General features: G+C 37.7%; 1 protein-coding gene across 1 annotated transcript in view; it reads right to left on the reverse strand.

The window, feature by feature from the left end:
* LOC122816616 (cytochrome P450 2K4-like) overlaps positions 1 to 22,398 on the reverse strand; it is a 381,747-nt gene that overhangs the window by 75,968 nt on the left and 283,381 nt on the right. The window contains exon 5 of the mRNA XM_044089524.1: positions 9,465 to 9,638. Coding sequence (XP_043945459.1) covers positions 9,465 to 9,638 — 174 coding nt within the window. The remainder of the gene's footprint in view (positions 1 to 9,464; positions 9,639 to 22,398) is intronic.

Here is a 22,398-nt window from a genome sequence, read left to right on the forward strand (position 1 = left end):
TACTGAGCCGGGGATGCTGTATTTTCTTCTTTATTCTGAACTATGGAATTACAGGATTCCTTACAAACCTGAAAAAGCAAAACTGTTTTTTTCTACAGGGACTTTAGCAAAGGGACAACAACATTTACTCTTCTAGAGACTGTAAGTTAATTCTCTGATACTGCGTCTTTCAGTCATCTACAGCCACTAGCTATTTTTAGTAACAGAGTGGTAGGTAGACAACATGCTTCTGTAAGAAACTGATAGGCCCAGTGTATTTAGTTCTCTAATCAGAATTATTCTGTCATCCAATCCTCTCAACATCTAAGTGCAAGAAATCTGGATAAAGCCATAAATAATGAGGGACAAAGGCCCCAAGTTAGGGACAAATTTTAAATATTGCTCTTATAAACTTAGAAAGTTAATAGAATAACAGGTTTTGCATTAGCACACATTTTGCTGAAGGATATGAAGTCTGAAATTCATGTCTGTTATTATTTCATGTCTTCCATCCTCAATGACTTGCTAGAAAACCAAAATTTTAAGAGTTACAGACTGAAAATATGAGGGAAATATCTGGATATTCTGTGAAACTCCAGACAGTTGAGAGGTATGCTGTCATCACCTGTCTGTTTACATTTTTTTATTTCTTCCCTATTCAGTTAGGCTGTTTACATTTTTTTAATTTCTTTCCTGTTCAATTAGGCTACTGGCATGAATAATTTTCTTTGACTTCTTCTTACCTATTTTTCTCTTTAAAAGCATTGTATTTATTTGTTTGTTATTTGTTTATTTACAAAAGCTTGTTGATGATTCTTTATTCATTGTTTAATCACAGCAACCTCACAGCATTGGTATAACTGCTGACAGCCACCCTTTTTGAAGAGAAACATTTTGCCTATAATCTGCTATAATTTAATATACTGGTCAGATCACTAGAAGAGAGTTTCTTAACTGAGACCTTAATAATAGATTGGTCTTGTTGTTGAGGGCATATATCATGGACTCAGGAAAGGAGCACTATCACAGGATAGATATCAATCACCTTTCATGAGAAATATGGTCTGTAAGTATAAAAATACTTTGTCTTCGTTTAAGTTACTTTTAGCATGATTGCACTAAAAGGCACTGGGCTTTCACTGAGATGGGTGAAATACTGGCGAGATGGTGATAATAAGTCTGTGCTGCAGATGTACAGTGTTAAGCCTATTTGAATGTGGCAAATGCTGTTTATAATCAAGGGCAGTGACATACATTTACCATAAGTTCTCAGAGTCAGTGATCACCTTGCATATATAATTGATAGCATTGTAACCTGTGCACCCATGACATTAATCGATGGCATAAGTACAGATTTAAATCATGTAATTCACATGTTTACCACAGTTACAACAATATTTTTCTTCTCATCTTGCTTTTTCCTCTCCTTGGAGTCTATTATCAACTAGAAGGCTTCTTTTTTGTGCCCCTGTCTACCAATATCCTGCATATGCAAATTGACTGTTATACGTGCTGCTCAATGTGCCGTGATATGTGGTTCAGAGCTGCAGGTACTCTGCTGCATAAGGCTACAGCTGCCAGGTACTCAAAGCATTTTCTGAGTTGTAAAACTGTTTTTAATTTGGACTTGACAGCCTCTGAGCTGCTTCTGCTGTGCAGTGAAGAGACAAAATGCAAATCAATTGTTAGGACATCAAGCTGCCTTTAGTTTGTGATGGTGTTCTTTTGTATTTGGTATTTGACTCTGGTTTCAGTAATTGTCTATGCTCATTTTTAACCTTTTATCTTTCAAATATTTAGATCTGCATTTAGTTCTGAGTCCAGTGATAACCCTCTAAATAATTAGTCATGGAGGGTTGGTATTCCGCTTGGATATTGACCATGCATTGTCTAACCTGTGAGAGTTCATTAGTTCTTTTACAATACTGTAAAATTTAGAGGCATAAAATACTCTTTTGAAAAGAAGCATTAAATCATAAAACAAACTGCAACCTAAGCACTTCATGATACTGTTTTGTTCGTAATGGAAGCTTGATATTTGTGTGCTTTATCTATAGAATGATAGGTTAACATTATACAAATAATATCGCTGTTTACAATCATGTTGATTATGCCTAGACACTTTATACACTGCATCTGTGAACATACTGCAATTACATTTTTGAAGTAAAATAGATTAATTTCTAAATATGTTCTGGTTTAGAAGGTTTGTGGCATGTAGTGAAACAAACACAATAGTTTAATACCAATAAACCATAGCATAAATAATTAAATACTCTGCTTTTGGTAAGATTACTTAGCTCTTTGAAGTTTTGCAGGTTTTTAGCATGTGTTATCTCTTAGCCATGTTTCCCAGCCTTTGCCTCTGTTTTGCATGAGTAGTTTAGTAATTTTACGTAGCCAAGGAGCATGGCTGGCTTTTATTCTTACCTTTATAATGGTGCATGGCAAATGAGAATATTTAGGAATTATTGTATTAATTTTCTGAACAGCCTTGTCTAAACTTAGGGTTTTAGGGTAGATATAAATATGTCAATATTAAATTCTGATATGTTATGAATTACTTTGTAAGAATGTTTTTAGGTTGGTGGGTAATAAGTCTGTTAGTATATGCTGGAAGGTATCAAGAAGTGCATCAGCAAAAATATATTTGCTGGTGTCAGACGCCATTATCCAATCTAGTATTGTGCCAGTATCATTAGTTTAATTATATTTAGAGGGAGTAGTTAAGAATTCAATAAACCCATAGAGATTCATGCTTGCAGAGGGAAAATCTGAGCTAAATGTTTGACAATCAATATTGACGTATCTTAGCATATTTTTTCATTTGAGATCGTGTTAACTAGCCAGGAGAGGATGTCTCCAATAAACAATTAGTATAGTTGTGTTATTGATCAGGAGGATTGACTTTATATAATGGCATGGTGCTAGATAGAGTTATCGCTCTTTATTTTCCTGGAACATCTCTGATTTTATTTGTCAGGGACACAAATTATAGATAAAGTTGTTACTAAGCTTATGGCCTGAAAGTCATTAAGCAGCTCAGCCAATTTGCCTAAATAGTAGAATGAGCATGCTAGCTTCCCCAGACTATATTCTAGGCTGGTTTAAACACATCTGATGAGTTGTTATGTTTGATATAAGGAAAATATGTCAAAAGAAAGGCTATGTGCTTGTTTAGAAACCAAATGCTCCAGCAGGTGTTGTTCTTTCTAGGACAGAAGTTAAGATTTTTCAAACAAGCATTTTCAAGACTGTTTGTTTTATGAAAGTGGAGGAGGATTAAAAGGGCAGGGTCTTTCACTGTGTTATGAGCTAAACAGACATCACCCTCAGCAGACTATACAATATAGAGTAACAGGGAAGAGTTTTTATCCTGTCATGGTAGCTTAGGCTGACTAAGCCAGAGATTGTTGTGATTAAAAATTTTTGGCAGTCTTTCAAGCTGACCAAGGTGATCAAATAGGTATATCCGAAAAAGGCTGTTGTATGCCAACATAAGTCTAATCAGGGAAGAATACAGTGGGATCATTAACCCCCATGATTTGAATGTGCTACCATGACAAATATGTTCTGCACAGTAGATAGCACATTATGACAAAAACATAGCGGTCAACAGCTTGTGATCAATTTATGAATGACAGTTCCAGATGACTGCATCTGTTATGAGGGGGTACTAGTGATGTGGTAGGAGGAGGGAGTGGTGGCTTTAACAAAGTTGCAATTTTTGGTATTCTAGATGCATCTGTGATTGACAACAAGGCTTGATTCTGATTTAGGCCAGACTAGAAAATCTGAGTGCCAGAAAGAGATTTGACAACTCTACCCAGTTTGCAGTCACATCCAAACTTAGTGATACAAAGTCGCACAATATCAGATTTGATTTCAGAGATCTAAATGTCAGAAAGGAAGGGGCCTGGCATGGATCCCTGTGTAATACCTCTAGAAGCTGGTATTGGTGAAGTTCCAAAATACAATAGGATTTCATTGGGAATCAAGACTTCTTTTAATGGTGAACATTGCTGCTAGGTGGTCAAATTTAAACAAGGAAGTAGTGATATTGGGAGTGGTACAAGAAAGTGAGCAGTTGGTAAATTCAGGCTGTAAATACTGAGTCCTCTGGTACACAGGAGATGATATGAGCAAGGGAATTTTAATTAATGAAATGAAAAAATCTCTGTGCATATTTGTTGTGAGTTATATAGAACCCGTACTTTATTATTGGGTAAGGGAGAGTGTGTTGAACTGGTTTTAAAAATATGTGCTTTCCAACAGGGACATAGAAGGAGACCTGTACTTTCAATAATGTTACTGGTGACTTTCCTGAGTCACTAGGAACTCAAGAATTTCCTGGTTGGTATCATGCGAGATTTGCTATGAAATGATGGCATGCCTAACTAATATAGAGATGCCCCCATAGTTCACTGATCTGATATGAAGACATGGGAGGCACTGTACTTAAGTACAGAAGGGGGTGATATTGCTGATAGAGAACAAAGTTTAAATAACTACTCAAATATGGATTTCTTTGATGATAAGGAAGGCCTCAAACTCAGACATTCTGTTTTATACTTCTAACATTAAGCAGGACTACCCTGATGAAGACTGAATTAGAATTTTCTAACTGGGCATGTCCATGAGTTGTATTTTTCTTAAAAGTCATTTCATGAAGCAAAGCTTTTTTGAAAGCACAAAAAATCCATAAAACATAAGGTACAGTCCATCCCTATCAAATCAGGATGGTCTGCTGATAATCTGATTCCGCCGGTTAGCAAATCGGTTATGATATCCAATTATTTTGTCTTTTAATGTAAACATTATTCTCACTGAGGGCAGCACTTTGTTCAATACCAGTTAATTACCTTCCTCAGACACACATGTAGACGGCTCCATTATATCTCTTTGCATCTTCCACAGTGTAGAGTTCTTAAAGTCATTTGACTCCACATGGACAAATTCAAGACTATAATCATAATGGGAAAGTGAAGGCTCCTAAGACACCATTAAACTCCCTTATCCTAACACCGGATGGAGAGAGCTCACTGTTGTCTTTTTTTTTTTTTTTGTCCAGCTTGGTAAATGCAGTGTCAGTGTGTCTGACAATAGAAAAACTAGTACCAAGGGAAATTCTGTTGTTTGTAGGTCTATGTGACTTTAGGGGCAAAGAGTTGCAGTCATGGTGATTCACAGTAGCTGTATATGAAGCTGCAGGTGTGGGTAAAGACAGAGGAGTGTCCCTAAGCAGCTGAAGTTTGCTGCACGTACCATAGATAGATGATAAAAAACATGTAGTCAGATATGTACATTATATAAATGATTTGCTTTTTGTGATTAAAGGGGACAAAAGAAAGTTTTTAGATTTTTGTAGGACTACACATAACAAAATTGGGGAATTATTTTCATATACAAAATTCATGGTAATACAGTACATATCTTAGATGTGAAGTCAACAGAGATTGAAGATCATTATACCACTAGTAAATTATACAGGAAGCCTACTTTAAGCAATATATTCTGCCTGCTAAAAGAGGCTCTTCCCTGAGTGGGGACTTTTTAAAGGTAAACAAGAACACTGATCTTAAGCATGAGAATTTTGAAACTGAAAAAGAAGTTTTCTGTGGTTTATTAGATACTGGCTATAATATGAACACCCTGAATTTGTCAAGTGATTATGTGTAGAATTTAAGGAGAAATAATGCTTCACTGTAAGAAGTAAATCAAAGTAGTCAATGGGAGAAGGCAAAGGAGAGTCAAAGGCATTTAGAGCCACTGTATTTTGTTAGTAATTGTTTACAATTCCAAAAGAGTTTTAAAACATTGTTTTGGACAACAGGTATATTTTCATGTCTGATAAAACTCTTCATAGAATTTTGCCTGAAAAGAATATTTTTTTATTACGGAAAGTCCCAAAGTTTGGGAGTGCTTATCTCCTTTAAGATGTATAACTATCCTTTTTTTTCATTAGAAAGGAGACTATTTCATGTGCACAATGCTCATATTACAATTCAGTCTGTATGATGGTGGAAGTTGCAGTTAGTAAGAAGAAAGATAGAACTGAGCAATTTGTAGTCCTGCCAATCTAAAAATGTTGTCTGTGTTTTGGATTGTAATTATGTAGTACCTAACTAGTATATTGGACAAACCAAAAGAATGGTAAAGACAAGAGTATAAAAATATTTTAGCAATATTCATACTACAAATTAGATATATCTGTTGATTCACACATCTTAGAGTATCATAATTCCAATTCTGATGCTTTCAAATTTGTGTGGTAGAATCCCTTTAATTCAAAAGAGGAGGAGATGTAAAAGTTAAGCTAAATAAATGGAACATAGAATGGTTTGTAAATGCCAAACCTTATGCCCTAAAGGTTTGCATTTACTCAGAATTGGTAGCATTTGATACATTAAGCTACAAGAAGTTGTCATGTGTTAATATGTTTTTAAACCAGTTGTGATTAGTTTGATTTTTTAGTTGAAACAGACATGGATGGATATTCCTTTCTTCCTTATGTTTTTTGGGATCAATCAATATTCAGTTAGGTAGTTTGGAATTTTAAGTGTTTGAAGAAGTGTGTTCTTATTTTATAATGTTACCCCATGAAAAGCATTGTGCCAAGACACTAGGGGTGCTCACAGATAACTGGAAAAGTTCAAAAAGAACAGATTACGGTGGTTCAGACATGTGGGCAGAAAAGCAGAAGTTGATCTAGTGAAGAAGAATTGGGGCAGACAGGAAGAAGGCAAAAGTAAATGAGGGCATCTGGCAATGAGGTGAATGCATTGTCTGAGAGAAGACCTGCAACATAGAATTGACTGCTTTGTTTGTGTGTGTGTTTTTAATTCCTGGTAGGTTAGTATCTAAGAGGCTTAAGCACTGAGTTTTTAACTAGCTCAGCATCTGTCAATTTGATGTTAAGCTTCTGCTTACTGCTAGTGCTTGGAGAAGAGAAAAGAGACTCCAGGCTTGATATGTAATGGCATCTCCCACTGGTGGCGACAGAGAGACCTATCAGTAGGAGATTGTCTCATTGTTTCATTGTCTGGCTTGTACAATTTACGCTTTATATTTTGTTTATATTTTGTCAAATATTCTGACCTCTTATTTCATGCTGACCAGTATACTGTATGGTTTGGTCGGATGAATGGTTCTTTTGCATATTTTTTGCCGATCAGTACATTTTCTGCTTTGGTAGATGTTTTAATACTTAACTTGCAAACTGCCAGCTGTCAGTGCTTTAGAATACAGTGGTACTTTCCATTAAGATCTATTTTCTGTGTATCTCTATCTTTTCTTATAGTCCTAGTTTCATAGTTTCATAAACACTAAAAATCAAAAGAATAATTCAGCAGACTCATACCCATGGATAGATCTAATATTGTATAACATCACAATAACATTATTTTATTTAAGTTTTAAATTATGAAATGTGGATTTTAAATAGCACATATTATTTAGAATGAATGAAATTAATTTTCTGTGTTGTGACTGGCATTTTGAAGGAGTTGCCTGTGAGGATTTCTGAGGATATGAGATTGGTGTATCATGAAATCATCATCATCATCAACTCCCTTTTTGCCATTTTCTACATGGGGTTGGGGTGTTGTATCAACTGTTACCATCTTTCTCTATTCAAAGCCACTCCCCTACCTTCTTCAATGCTCATGCCTGACTGTCGCAGGTCTTCTCTCACACAATCCATCCATCTCTTTGCTGGATACCCTTATTTCTTCTTGCTTTCTTCCTGCTTGCCCTAAATTGTCTTCACTAGGTTGTTTTCTGCTTTTCTGCAGATGTGCCTGAACCACCGTAATCTGTTTTCTTTGAACTTTTCTGCAATTGGTGCTACTTTGGCTTCTGCTCTTATGTCCTTATTTCATCTGTCTCACAGTGTGCACCCTACCCCTCATCTCAGGCACTTAATCTCCATCACCTCTAGCTTCATCGACTTGTCTGCTTTTACTGCAAGTTTCTGTACCATACAGTGGTATTGCTGCACCAGTGTTTTGTATACCCTACTTTTCAGTTTATTTGGCATTCTTCTGTCATACACTACACCTGACACTTTGTGCCAGTTGGCTGCAGCATCTCTGATTCTAGCTTTGACCTCCTCATTTAGTCTGTCCTTCTCCTCAACCAGCCCTCCCAGATACCTGAAGCTGTTAACTTGTTCCACTATTTTCAATTCTATCTCAATTCTTTGCCATTACAATTGTCTTATCATTACTCAATTTCATCCCATGTTCCTTCAGTTTTGTATTCAATTCCCCTTTCCTTTGCTTAAGTTCTTGCTCAGAGTTTACCTGTAATGCCACATCATTTGGATACAGCAACTTTGTTAATCTGTCCCCGGCAGTCGGTTTTCTAATGTAGTCCATCACTAGTATGAACAGCAGTGGGCCCAGAGCTGAACCCTGGTGCATACCCACTCCTACTGGGAACTACTCTGTGAGACCAAACATTGTTCTTACTTGAGATCTCGGGTCCTTGTACATAACCTGCACTAATTTTACCAATGTTTCTGGGACTTTGAACCACCACAAGACTGCCAAAATCAGCTTTCTTGGGACCTTGCCATATGCTTTTTCCATGTCTAAGAATGACTAGTTGGACTTTTTCCTTATCTCTAGCTTCTCAACTATCTGTCTCACTGCAAACATCAGGTCAGTTGTGCAGCATCCTGATCTGAATCTGGACTGCTCATCTCCCATCTTAGATTCTACTACTCTGCATATCAGTATATCAATCACCCTCTCTAGAACTTTCATGCAATGTGATAGGAGTTTGATGCCTCTGTACTGCCCACAGTTGTGGATATCCCCTTTGTCCTTGTAGACTGGCATGAGTATGCTTATTCTCCTGTCATTTGAGATATGCCTTCTATGAGTACCCTCAGGAGCCACTTCTCCCCTATCTCACCCAGCATCGTTATCATATCTGTTGTGACCTCATCTGAGTCTGCTGCTTTCCCTGACTTCATTTTCCTTAGTGATATTCTCACTTCTTCTAGGGTAGGGTCCTCCTCTTCTCTCAATGTAGGCTGTTTCTGGGGAAGTACATATATATATATATATATATATATATATATATATATATATAATATGTGTATGTGTGTGTGTGTGTGTGTGTGTGTGTGTGTGTGTGTGTGTGTGTGTGTGTGTGTGTGTGTGTTGGTGTGTATATACATACATGCACATCTACATACTATATGATTCGTGCATTGGATTTGTTGATAGGATACACCTCTTCCATGACCCAGAATAGAATAAAGCAGTTAATGAACAAAAATTACATGCATACATAAAAAGAATACTGGCTATAGAATGGACAGTAAAAGTTAACCACCCTGAATATACGGTTATGCCTTAGCTCATTAGAGGTACGATTGCCTTTGCTATATGAATAAATGCTTTCCATTTCCTGATAGCAGTGACATCCAAAAGTGAATCAGATAAAGTAGTAAGATATCTGAATCGAAAACATACCTCTTGTTGTTTCAGCATAAATGCATCAACATAACTCCTTATGTCATTCTCATTCACAGTTTGTCTGTTTAGCTTTAAAAACTCAACAAAGAATTTCCTCTGCTCATGCATATTTCTGAACAGAATATTTGGAGCACCAAGGAGAAATCCAAGAAATGGGAACATGTTGTAGAGCTGAAAAATATAAACCATAAAAGGCAATTACCAAACAGTTTTAAGTGGAAGTAAATATTTTTTTCATTGATTTACTTATTAAACAAAATATAGAAGATTGCCTTGAATTTTTTGTCACCTATATTTTACTTAAACAAAAAACAGCTTCGGTCTACTTCTACTCATTTGACCTGACCCCCCAGGTAGGGAACATTTACAAATTGTTAATAAGAGGCATTGTTTACTAATAGCACTATATCACAGTAAATTCAGTAACTTCATAAAAAACATATACTTTACATCATTGGGAAAGTTGAAGGATAACTATAAATTAGAATGGAGTACAACATCAGAATGTGTGCTAAGTTTATAGTGCATAAAAAAAACAATGACCCAAGAATCTAAATAACTGCATAATAAAATATTAATGGCATTCAGTCAGTAGACACTGCAGTAGTGGTTTAGAAGATATAGGGTGACATTTATAATTATTATACTTAAGTGCAGTGGGTATTTGTGCTGGCAGAGTACAAGTGCAGTTCAGGGGTGATATATAGACAGTAGTTGCACCAAAGTGAATCAGTTAGTACGGGTTTGAGAAAAATGTATATGAAAATAAGGATCTCTTCTTGCTTTGATGCAATTCATAGTCATTTTTTGATGTGTGTCTGCACCATGCTCAAATGGGTTATAAAAAGAAAATCTGCACATGTTCTGCCACTTTGCAATCACTGAAGATGTCCTGTTTCACAGATACCTGGCAGTTTACCTTTGTGATTTGCTTATTTTGGTCACACCAAAACCCACTACACAAAGTACTGCTTTGTCTACCTAGGAGATGAAAGTACAAGCAAAGGAGAGATCACCACAACTTTGATGAACAGAAGTTAGTTATTGGACAGGTTTAGAGTGGACAGGGATGTAATGAGAGCATTGGTGAGTTTCTGTGTTCCACAAACAGGAACTGAGGAAATGCATGGCCTTCCTATACCTGTGGATTCCAAGCTACGTACTGTCCTCACTATATTTGCCACTAAGAGCTTTCAAAGCCAGACTGCAGGCACATTATGTCTTTAACAGGCTTCTGCTTAAGGATAATGCAGCAGTTTCTAGTTATACTCTTAGTACATGTGGATGAGCACACCTATTCCCAGTGTCACCACAGGACTGGGGCCAGTACAACTGTGCCCAGTATGGAATGACACTTTCCTGAGGTGTTTGCTGTGACAGATTGCATCCATGTTGCTGCAAGGGCCTTATCTGGACTATTGTGGAACAGTACCAAGACAGAAAGGGCTACAATTCTGCCCAATAGTATGTGATGTAGAAGGGTGTATCATCAGTGTGTTGGCCTAGCATCGTGTCAGTTCCCATGATTCACTCATTTGGCACAAAGGCATGCCACATTACCTCTTCTTACTTGCTAGGATTCCTCATTGTCGCCTAGTTGGTAAAGCACAAGCTGTTATAATGTTATTGATCACTTTTTATGTATCCATATAGTGGTATAGATAGTGTTTAGTAATTACCCCCTGTTTTTTATGCGTCCCCTCCATGTTTTGTTTTCCAGATGACATAAGCTACTTACTCTAACCTTCAACCCTGACTAATGACAATAGTCGATAACACTTAGAGAACTGCTAAAGAGTTCTTTAACACTGCCCTGCCCCAGACATAAAAGTCATTGAGAGAGTGTTTGGCCAACTCAAAGCCTGTTTACATTACCTGGATGAGTCAGAGGTGCTATTAGTATGAGCCTGTTACTGCATGCAGAATGTTTATGGCCTGCTGCATTCCACATAACATGATCATGCATTGGACTAGTGTGCAACTGCCACAGCCAGTCACTGATAGCGGTATGTGGTAGTGCAGCTTCTTCTAGTGTTTGTCTCACCAGTAATGATAGCAACTCTTCCCAGATGATGGTTGTAGCATGATAACACTTCTGACAGGCTTTTTATGGTACATGGATGCGCAAGCAAAGAGGTGACATCTAGTACATGACTATGGGCTATGGCATTCGCTATGTGACAGTGAAAAGTTACTTATATATTTGATGCATGTAGTTTTACATGTGGGCTGTACTGAGTGGTGCATTGTCAACTTACATTGTACAACAGACGTTTATACATATATCATGCAAACTGTGTTGGACATATGATATTAACCATCATCATTTGTACTGTGGTCAGTGGTGCAAGTGCTAGTTATAGAGGCAGACTGCATGAACTGTAAAGGAGCAGGTGCTATGGACAAGGTTTAGGGCTATTCTCTGACTATGTAACTGCAGTTTTACTGAAGTTGTATTTATATGGTGTTTTTCCATCATGAAATGTGTCACTGCTCCTGCCATTGCTTGACTACCTTCTTCTTCGGAGAATTCACATGACTGTTTGCAGCATCTTCATGGGTTATACATGGTATACAACCTACTCATGCAGCACAAATGTGGACACTGTCTCATTCAAGTCCAACAGTGTCCTCAGTGTGTGTCTGGTAAGTCCATACTAATATGCACAGGAAACGTGACGTGCCTGGCTTGTGTGCACCCATACCACACTTGAGAATCATTATGGCAATGCCTTTCGACTCTACCATATGCTGGTGAATTTCCACGTATATCTATATACATATCCTGCAGTGCTGTAACCTTCTCCAGCAGGCTCTCAGTAGTAGTAGTAGCCTGTGTCTGAACTTGTCTGCCCAGCAGCACATCTATTGTTGGGCAGACAGGTCCTCGTCTATCTCTGAAACAAACTGTGGAAGATGCACCTGCTAGTTGCCTCTCTGCATAGGCACTACAGAGGGGAATCCTGCCTCTGAAAGGGTTGTCTCTTCATCAAGGGGTTCAGGCTTTGCATGAGAAACAGGTACTGAGCTGAATGGTGTTCCTTCCCCCTTATTGTAATGTCAGTTCCTCATTATGGTGTGTCTCTGAGCATCTGTCACTGACTGCCGAGTTATCCACCTGATGTTAAGAAGGTGGTAGCCCTGTCACTAAACTCTGCAGCTGTGTACCACTGTCCTGAGGTGGTGTCATGGGAATGAGAGTCCTGGCATCATCACTGACATCCATACTGCGGTCAGCATCAGCCTGCTGTGCTGAAGCACAGGATGTAGTTGTTTCCTCTGTTTGCCTTTGAAGAAATATGTCATGATGTGGTCAGTGTGACTGGTGGCAAGAATATCTGATTATATATCTATTTATTTATTGCCTTTTGTTTACCAGTATGGTTCGACTGGGCACTCAGGCCCATTTTCAGTAGAAGCCTGGGGAGAAAAGCTCCACTAAAGTTACACAAATTACAAAACATTTACATGGAGAAAATAATTTAAATTTCTTAGTAATAGAAACTGGGTTTTAGAATCATGCAAAGGGTAATACAATGAAGACAGAGGTTAATACAATTTGATTTCTCTAGAAGTGTTATACAGTAATAAACATGTTGCATTTACATTTGCAGCAATATACAAATCTCACATAGGTGTATTGAAAAGCAGTAGTTATAAATGTAGACAGGATTTATTTACATTATTTACAGGAAAAGACAGGAGAAATGCAGAGTTAGGGGTTGGTGATAGTCTAGACATCTGAGAGAGAGAGAGAGAGAGAGAGAGAGTTAGTCAGGGTGTAAACAAGAACAGAGCCAGCAGGAGTTTAGGTACTCTATTAAGTTGTGCTTAAAGCTAGATACACAGCTGTCCTGTTTTAATGGGATAGGCAGGGAGTTCCACTGTCTGGTGACCTAGGATGAGTATAGCAAGTCTACAGTTGCATTATGGGATTTGGACATTATTAGTAGGATCTGATTACATGAGTGAAGGCAACGTGGTGGGGGATTGTGCTTCAGAATTTTTTGTAGAGAAGGGCATGTGTGTGGTTTGCGTATTATTTTGTGGGCAGTTTGAGGCTGTGTGAATATAAGGTGATTAGGTAGTTCTAGCCAGTCAAACTACTTCAGTGTTAAGCAGTGATGCATACAGTAGGATGCATTAGCTGTAAATTTTGGCTATTTTGTTAAAGCTGCCTCTAATTTATTTAGTAGGGTGGTTTGAATGTTGGTTAATATGGGTGATGCTTACAGAAGGGATAGGAGAAGATAAGATTATGCTAAGGATTTATTTGAAGAGTCCATGAGGTGAGGTTTTTTTCAGTAGAGGAAAACCAGTTTTTGGTGAGTTTTCTTGATGGAATGGGTGCTATGCATGTTAAATTTTAGATTATTGTCTATTATGACTCCTAATAGTATGGCATTTGTTATAAGTTTCTATAGTGGTGTTGTTTGTTGAAGTTATATTAAAGGGTGTATTAGTTGTTGAATGAGATCTGGGCATGAAAAGCATTAATTTTGTTCTTTTGGTATTTAAGATTGGCCGATGAGCCCTTATCAATAATTCTATGGAAGTGAAGGAGTCTTAGTTATTTGCTGAAGTAGATGAAGGGTTTAGGCGAGTAGAAGATGGTGGCATCATCAGCATATTGTACTAACGTGACAAGTTTGCTGCCTTTGTGCAGGTTGTTTGTGAAAATACTGAAAAGTACTGAGCCTAGAATTGACCCTTGTGCTACACTGATGGAAATAGGGAGGAACGGGGAATAGGTCCTAATTCCATTTTATGGCCTGTTACCTGTTGGAGAGATAGTTACATGACCAAGTAAGAGCTGAGTGAGATAGTGATGGGGAAGATAGTTCATTGATTAGGAGTTGGTGTGATACTGTGATACTTTATTAAATGAATAACGTATTCGCATGCCATACAGTATCTGAAGGGTTTGTGCTACAACTGACATTGATGGATTGAATACCTGATGAGAAAAATATTTAAGAATTATATACAGTTCAGGTAAGTTCAACTGGCCTGAAATTAGCAAAGACAGCTAAATAGTGACCTTCTGCACTGTTGGAGTGTGGAAGTTTTAACGTGTCTGAAAGTGATGATATCAACACCACACAGAATGATTCCTGCATTATTCTCCTCTGTATCAAAGTCCTTTCTAGAGAAGAGGTTTTCCTCATCTGGTGTTAAATTTCAGGGAGTGGAAGGCTCACCAGCTGTGCTGCTACAGGCAATTGCATTCTGCCTGTAGCCTGGGACATCCCACCATGCCATTAGCTCTTTTCCTGCACTGTCCCAATATGTGGTTCCTTCTCTTTATGGCATTTATGTCAGACATTATGTGAGCCTTAGCTCGCTGCATTTGTTTTGGACTCTCTTTTCCAAAAAGACATTTTCAATATGTTCTAAATAAATCCATGAGGGTATGTTTTTCCTCACATTGAAGTAGTGTCCCCTGTGCCTTGCTCCCTTATATATCAACCTTTTTTAACCTGCAATTTCACATTCCTAATTTATGAAATTGCAATCAATTCTGAGTCATGCATTTAACTCAGAACTAAACAATGGCAAAATCTCAGGGAAGCATCCTCTCCTCTCCTCTCTCCTCGTCTCTTCTCATATACCCTCCTTTCCTCTCCTCTCCTCTCTTCTCTTCACCCCTCCCCTCCCTGTCCTCTCCTCACTGTTTATGCATTAATTATCTGCTTCATTATATTTTGCACCTGAGCATAAGACTTTATTGGAATGGTGAGGGGAAATAATTATTAAAGAATTTCACAAATATTTCATCTTTCAGTGACAGGAAGGTAACCTGTAGTATGATCCTGAGCATTTCCATTGTCAGAGATAAACTGCATTGTGCTTATTCACTAGAATGTATATATACAGTTTGTTTCTATGTAATTAAACTGAACTACTCTATTATTTCTGAATTTTTGTTTGTGAAATGTTTTGTATTCCACCTGGTCTGAGCCTGAAATTGGTCAACATTGAACAGTGCATTACCCTGGTACACAAATATAAATGAAAAATAAATACATAAATAATCCAACTCTACAAAAAAAAGTATTGTACACAGCACTGACTATGACACTTTACACATCCCAAAATATTTATAGGTCGAAGCACGGTACTATTGCAAGATTTCCTGCCTTACCCGTAAGTCACATGCTAATCATGGAGATGTCACACGAAAATCCACTAACAACTGCTTTTTTGAATAATTTTAAGTTTACTTTTACTTTTATAAAACTTTGTAATTAATTTGTTCTTTCACATGGAGTCTAGCAGCTGTTAAAATGGTGAACTGCAGAATGACTGGTGAAACTTTGGTCATATTTATGAAGCTCTTGTGCATATGAAGCATAGCCATGCATAGCTCTGTGAGTCACATCAAAGCACCTCAGTGTAAGTGCTTTCACTGGTGTACTGCTGTGAGCAAGCCAGAAAGTGTTTATGCACACTCCTAAGTGCTGTGCAAGCCTCAAATGAATGGCACGGTGCTTGTTCAGATGAAAGTGAGTCGGTGAATGTTCATGCTTTTCTGTACCTAACTTGTACCTGTTCAGGGTGTAAGGGGCCAAACTCAGTGATGTAACACTCTGGTGGGTGTGGATCACCCTTAGTAGTCTCGGTTTCATACTTATCTCTTAACTCCCTTTTGAACCTGGTACTAACAAGATGCAATCTATGAAAGCCTTGGGTTGTGCCCTGAGTTGCTCTAAAAAAGAAAACAAAATTCTTTCACCTGCTACAGACCTTGTATCTGCAAACACTGGAAGTACTAAAATTGGCAGCACCTGGAAGAAAACTGATCTGTTGCTAGAATTGGGGGACTACCTGCCTTCATTGACAGGGATCTCCCACTCTAGAAAACAATACTGTCAAAGGTATGATGATCTGCAGAGGCAAAGGAGAGGCCACATAGCTGGATGGGTTTTAGAGGTACAGGAAGGAAGGACAGAGTTCTACAGTAAGTACTGATTTTGGGTTTATAGAAAAAAGTTTATAGGAGCAGTTAAGTTGGTTGAAACTCCCAAATGGCGACATCTGCTTTGTGGACCCACTTTGGTTGGTCCACAAAACAGATGGTCGATAGGTATGCGAGACTAGCAATTACTGGGTTTGGTAAATATACCCCTTGTCTGAAGGCTGTAGGATCTCACAGTTGGTATAAATAATGAGCAGGGGGTAGACCCCCCCCTGCAAAAAATGGTATTTGCATGCGGCAAGGATGTTACTCTTGCATGTGTTGTACTTTGTCAACCTCTTGTTGTTGAACTTATTGACACCAACATTTGAGTGTTCCGATGTAATTCACTACACCTATATATATATATATATATATATATATATATATATATATATATATATATATATATACATATATATAGCTACAAACGCACACATGCATGTGCCTGTGTGATCTTTTAGCAATTCTTCAGAGCTTAGAAAATGCAGTGTAATTATATGTGTGTTAAACAGATACTTCTTGGGCATAAGTGCTGAAAAACTTTAGAAGTATGGGTATATCACAAACTTGTTTAACTACTTGTGTATGATAAACACACACACACACACACACACACACACACACACACACACACACACACACACACACACACACACACACATACACAAAGCAACCAATGGTGGAGTTTTTACTCAGAAATGTATTTTAAAATGTAGTACTTGCATACTGCATTAGTAAGGGCCATTGCAGCACCTTTCTGCGAAAGTTGTGAAATGCTATTCAGAATTTTCTGAACTATTCTTAAATTCTGAAAATGCTAAATCCAAAAGCATCGCACCCCTCACGGGGAGGGAGTGCAAGTTATTGAAGTCTATGTTGTTCATTAGCCCTGCATTAATTCAAACTGCAGTGCTGTAGGCTATCATGATATTTATATTTTCTAAGGCCTGCCTAATGATAAAAATATCAGTGCAATATCATATCAGAAATAAACATGCAAACTACACATCATAAAAAGAACCATTAATGCCAATAATTCCTTTTACTTTAGATTGGACAGTTGGAGAGTTGTTGACATGCACAACAATACCTGACAAGACTTTGCCCTTCCTGATATTGACTATCTGCAGAAGTTGCCATAGCAGCAGACTTTTTACCCAATACAACAAATACAAATAACTACAGCTTATTTGGTAATGATGCAACACAGCATTGGCAAAAGACATGCTTTAATGACAATGTCAAAATGCTTTTGCAAGAAATGCTTCTTCGGGTCAAGCACTCATGGACCAAACAGCAAACTTTTAAAACATCAAAGCAGTCAAGTGATAAGATACACTTACATCATCCATTTCACAAGCAGCTTTATAAAAATTAAAGAGACTGTGCTGACTGTAGAACAAATAATGCTTGCTATAAGCACTCCTTTCCTGAAATTAATAACTAGATTTTATACATAAAATAAAACAATTAGAAACCTGAATTAAATTGAAGCATTATGTGTAAAATATGTATAAAATGCATAGAAAAATTTAAAAAAATGAATAGCAATTATTTTCTGTATTCTAGTACACATTCATCCACTAAATCAATTTTGTTTTGATTTTTCACCCGATGCAAAGATCAATACCTCTGTCACCCTTCCCCCAGCAACGGTATTTGGTGTCTCTGAATGTATGAGCTGCAGAAGTTCAGCACTGTCTGTAACAATTTATTTTCAGTTGCAAAGCATTCCCTCATTTTACCAAAGGCATATGTCCCACGTCTTATTTCCAGGGTGGATACCTTCCCTACTTTATAATTAGAATTTTAACTGAACTGTTTCCTTATGGTACATGCTGTAGAACTTTGCTTACATTTACAAACTTCCATGTTGCTTTTGGTAATGACAAAGTTACAAAGGGCAGGATAAAATGTAAAATGAAAGGGGTGTTTGTATAACCAAGGCTGTAGGAGAAAGCCTGTTAGAAATATTGAATATTGCAGTCTTATAAAGCACACTGCACTCACAACTAAGATTGTAAATGTTGGCCCCTCTAACACTGCTTACCTCTATGCAGTAAACAACACAATTCGGAATAGTGTAACAACGGTAAGAGATATGGCTGTGATGGTTGACAAAAGATTTGTGTTTGGAGACAACCTCAGTTTTGTCATTAGAAACTGCTGTAAAGTGATTGGGGCTATATCACTCTCAGTTGTTGGTTCTGTACTTCTTCCACTATATTATAAACAGTGGTTTGACCCCGGTAGTGAATTGTGCAGCATTCTGCTCTTATAATACTGTGCAAATCAGATACTTTGAAAGGATACAGACATTTTATGTGAGACAAATCATACAAGTTAAGAAATTAGATTACAAATGCAGATTAGTCACACTGTCTTTATTTAGGATTAATTATAGACTATTAATAGGCAACTTGCTTTTAATGTATAAAGCAGTCCAGAATGAAAGACTGGCCTTGAATATAGATAATGAAGTTAAATCCCATAAAGTAGATACAAGGAATAATAATGGATTTGTGATAATCCCATAACACAGAAATAAAATAAGTAAAAGGTCTTTTTATTCGCGTGTCATGCTACTGTAGAATGCTCTTCCCATCAGAGTTAGGAAGGCAGGTAGTACACTGGTATTCAAGAAATTATTAGATGATTAGACGGGTGATAGGGACTTTTATCCTATATACATAGGTGGCAAGCTCCTGGAAGGCCTTCTAAAGGCTGATGAGCCTGAGCTAATAAAACACTGAAACAGTGAAACACTCAGGCTCAGCACACCCTTCTTTTTACTCTTATTTTGGCATATTTAATAGGTTTATAAGTTCATAGGTAGGTACTAGGCTATCACCCCAAGGGCCTAAGTAAACCTAGCCAACAAGGTTCCCTGGCTTATGCCACCCAAGAAAGTTATTTTCCTGTGCCCCTGTCAAGCAGAGCCACAGAAGTGTTCCCCGGGGTGCATTTCCCATTTCCCATCCACTCATCAAGATTTTTTCTTAAAGCATGCTAATGAGGAACTTTGCTTGACATAGTTGGGTAGCTTGTTCCAGACTATGGGAAGTCTCTGGGACAGGAATCTATCCCTCCAGCATGTCCTGTTTATTGTGGTGACAAGGTTTAGGTCCCTAGAGCACGTAGCTCGGAGAAATTGGGATTTCTTTAGGTGTAGCATGTCCAACGGCTCTGGTTTGATATAGCTTTATATGTTAGGCAAAGATCACCTCGGAGTAGGTGATATGCTACAGAGTAAAGCTGGAGTTTTTTGAGATGGTCAGGGTAGGGCATCTATTTTTGGCCGGTAATCCTCTTTGTGAGGTACTTCTGTGGCCTTTCCAGCTGTTGTAGATGTCTTGTGAGGTACATTCCAAAAGGTGTATTGTACTCTTATAATGGGTCTAATGAGTGATGAGTAGAGGGGAACAATGACCTCTTTTCTCCTGGATGAGAACCCTTTCGTGATGAGGTGTGCCACTTAGAAAGATTTCTTGACCACTGTGGTGATGTGATTATCAAAGGAGAGACTACTATCCACCTGAGTCCCAAGGTCTCTTATCATACTTTCGGTGTTAAGTAGACTGCCGCCTATGTGGTAGTTCATGGTTACAGAGCTTTTACCAAAGGGGATGACAATACACTTTTTGGCATTGAGCTTCAGGCTATGGCTCTGACACCAGGCATCTGTCTCAGTGAGGCCCTTCTGTGGGATGTCCACATCATTTGGGGACTCAGCTATGGCTCCTAGTTTGCAGTCATCTGTGAACGTCATTAACCAAAGGCCTTCTGTGTTAGCCTGTACTTCAGAGAAGTAGATACCAAACAGGAGAGGTCCCAAGACTGAACCCTGAGGTACTCCACTTGTCACTGGTTTGAAGTCAGATTTGGAGTCTGCAACATTTACAGTGTGTGCACACTAAAGTAACTACAGTACTACTAAGATGAATACCTTTAGAGTACTACAGACATGAAGCTGAACTAGTACTGGGTATTTACTTTTATAGTACTTAAACATAGAAGGTTTAGAGAATTTTATTACAAAAATTAATACATGTATTCAGTTATGGTAATGTAATTGCAGTATTGCAAATGTAAATAATTTTGAAATTAAAGCAGTCCTGAATCTCAACCAGTACTTGTCAGTATTTACTCATAACATTATTAATTACAAAATATATTTATTTCCTGACAGTTTAACATTGCTGAATATAAATGTTACTGCTCTCATTTTTGTCTCATTGAAATACAGGCAGTTGCTATTTAAGACTTATGAATCCTTTGATTCCTCCTCTTTATTTCTGTATTTCTTCTTTTGTTTTCTTTCCTTCCATTTTGTGCTGTTTTCTATGGGTACAGAAGTACCCAGGACAGTTTTACTGCAGGCCTTCTAGGTGCAGTAACATTCCTCATCTCTTCCTGTTTGCCCAAGTTGCAGTTTGCATTAAGGCATCTGTGAGGTGTGTGAAGATGAATACCACCAGTAATATAAAAAATACACACACATTTCACACTGAGTAAAATTTAGGGGCACCAATGGAGCACTGAAGCTCAGATTATTAGAAACAAAATACAACTATACAGTATCAATAGTGCATTTGTAACAAAAAGCACATCCGTTTACAGGATTCAGTAACACATTCATCCACTGATAGTGACCATGAAATAATTATACACAACAATACACACACACACACACACATATATATATATATATATATATATATATATATATATATATATATATATATATATATATATTTTTTTTTTTTTTAATTACTACATCTTAATGGGATGGTCTTACGTGTATAAAAACATATTCCAAAAAGGCAGCTATTTTCTTGAATTTTCAGATTTGCTCCTTGACTCCTCACAATGATTCTGTACATAAAAGATGCACCCTATACTCAACTAAAAAATTATCCCTGGGTTTCAGAGAGATTGTCATCACCATCACTAACTAGCAAATGTGGTAGCATGAATCTCTAATTCAGAGACATTAATTACTAATTACCCTGTCATGAATTGATCAGACCTGACCATGCTAGAGTTCTTCTTACCAGTCGACCGAGCATGGTACCATAAGCACATCCCAACATACACACACGCATACACACACACACACACACACACACACACACACACACACACACACACATGCGTGTGCCCGCACCCAAATGCTCACAGATGTACACATCAACACACACACACACACACACACTCTCTCAGATGTACACACATGCACACGCTCTCACACACACACACACACACACACACACACACACACACACACACACACACACACACACACACACACACACACACACACACATATTCAAACAACAATACGCATACACACACATACAATTAGCCACAGTCAAGCCTTCTCACACTCACACACAAACCATGGCTTGTCATTGTACATCATTCACTTTTTCTTCTTTTGAAGATATTAACACATTAATCTGTTGCCAGCACCATTTTTAGAGGAGATCACATGGCTAATTTGAATTAACTGCTTATCAAGACTGCAGCATTTACATGCAGCTTCACTAGTGAGAATGCTGTCCGCACTTACTACTTGCAGGTTTGCCGGAATTTGGAAATCTTTGGAATTAAGGAATCCATATTACAATAATGCTTTCTAAATCCCGGGGTATGTTAGATAAGGATGAAACCTTTTTGTTGGAAATGACAAGACTATCCTCTTATTTCACTAAAGGCCTAATAGTTCACCTTGACCTTTTTATTTAGAAAATAGCACTCAAAATCTTGAATGATTAGCTAATGTTTATCCTTATACATTTTGTACAGTGAAGCATATATAAAGTTAGGGTATCTACTGTACCATATACTTTCCTGCATAGAAATCAAAGTTTATACAACGTGTTTTTAGCATAAGAATGTGGTACATCATCTTGGGTGTTCAGTGGTTAAGCCTGGTTGGTCCATATTATACAGAATAAAGACTCCTTT

The sequence above is a fragment of the Protopterus annectens genome, chromosome 12.part0 (genome assembly GCF_019279795.1).
Source record: "Protopterus annectens isolate FY-2018-M chromosome 12.part0, PAN1.0, whole genome shotgun sequence".
NCBI lineage: Eukaryota > Metazoa > Chordata > Ceratodontiformes > Protopteridae > Protopterus > Protopterus annectens.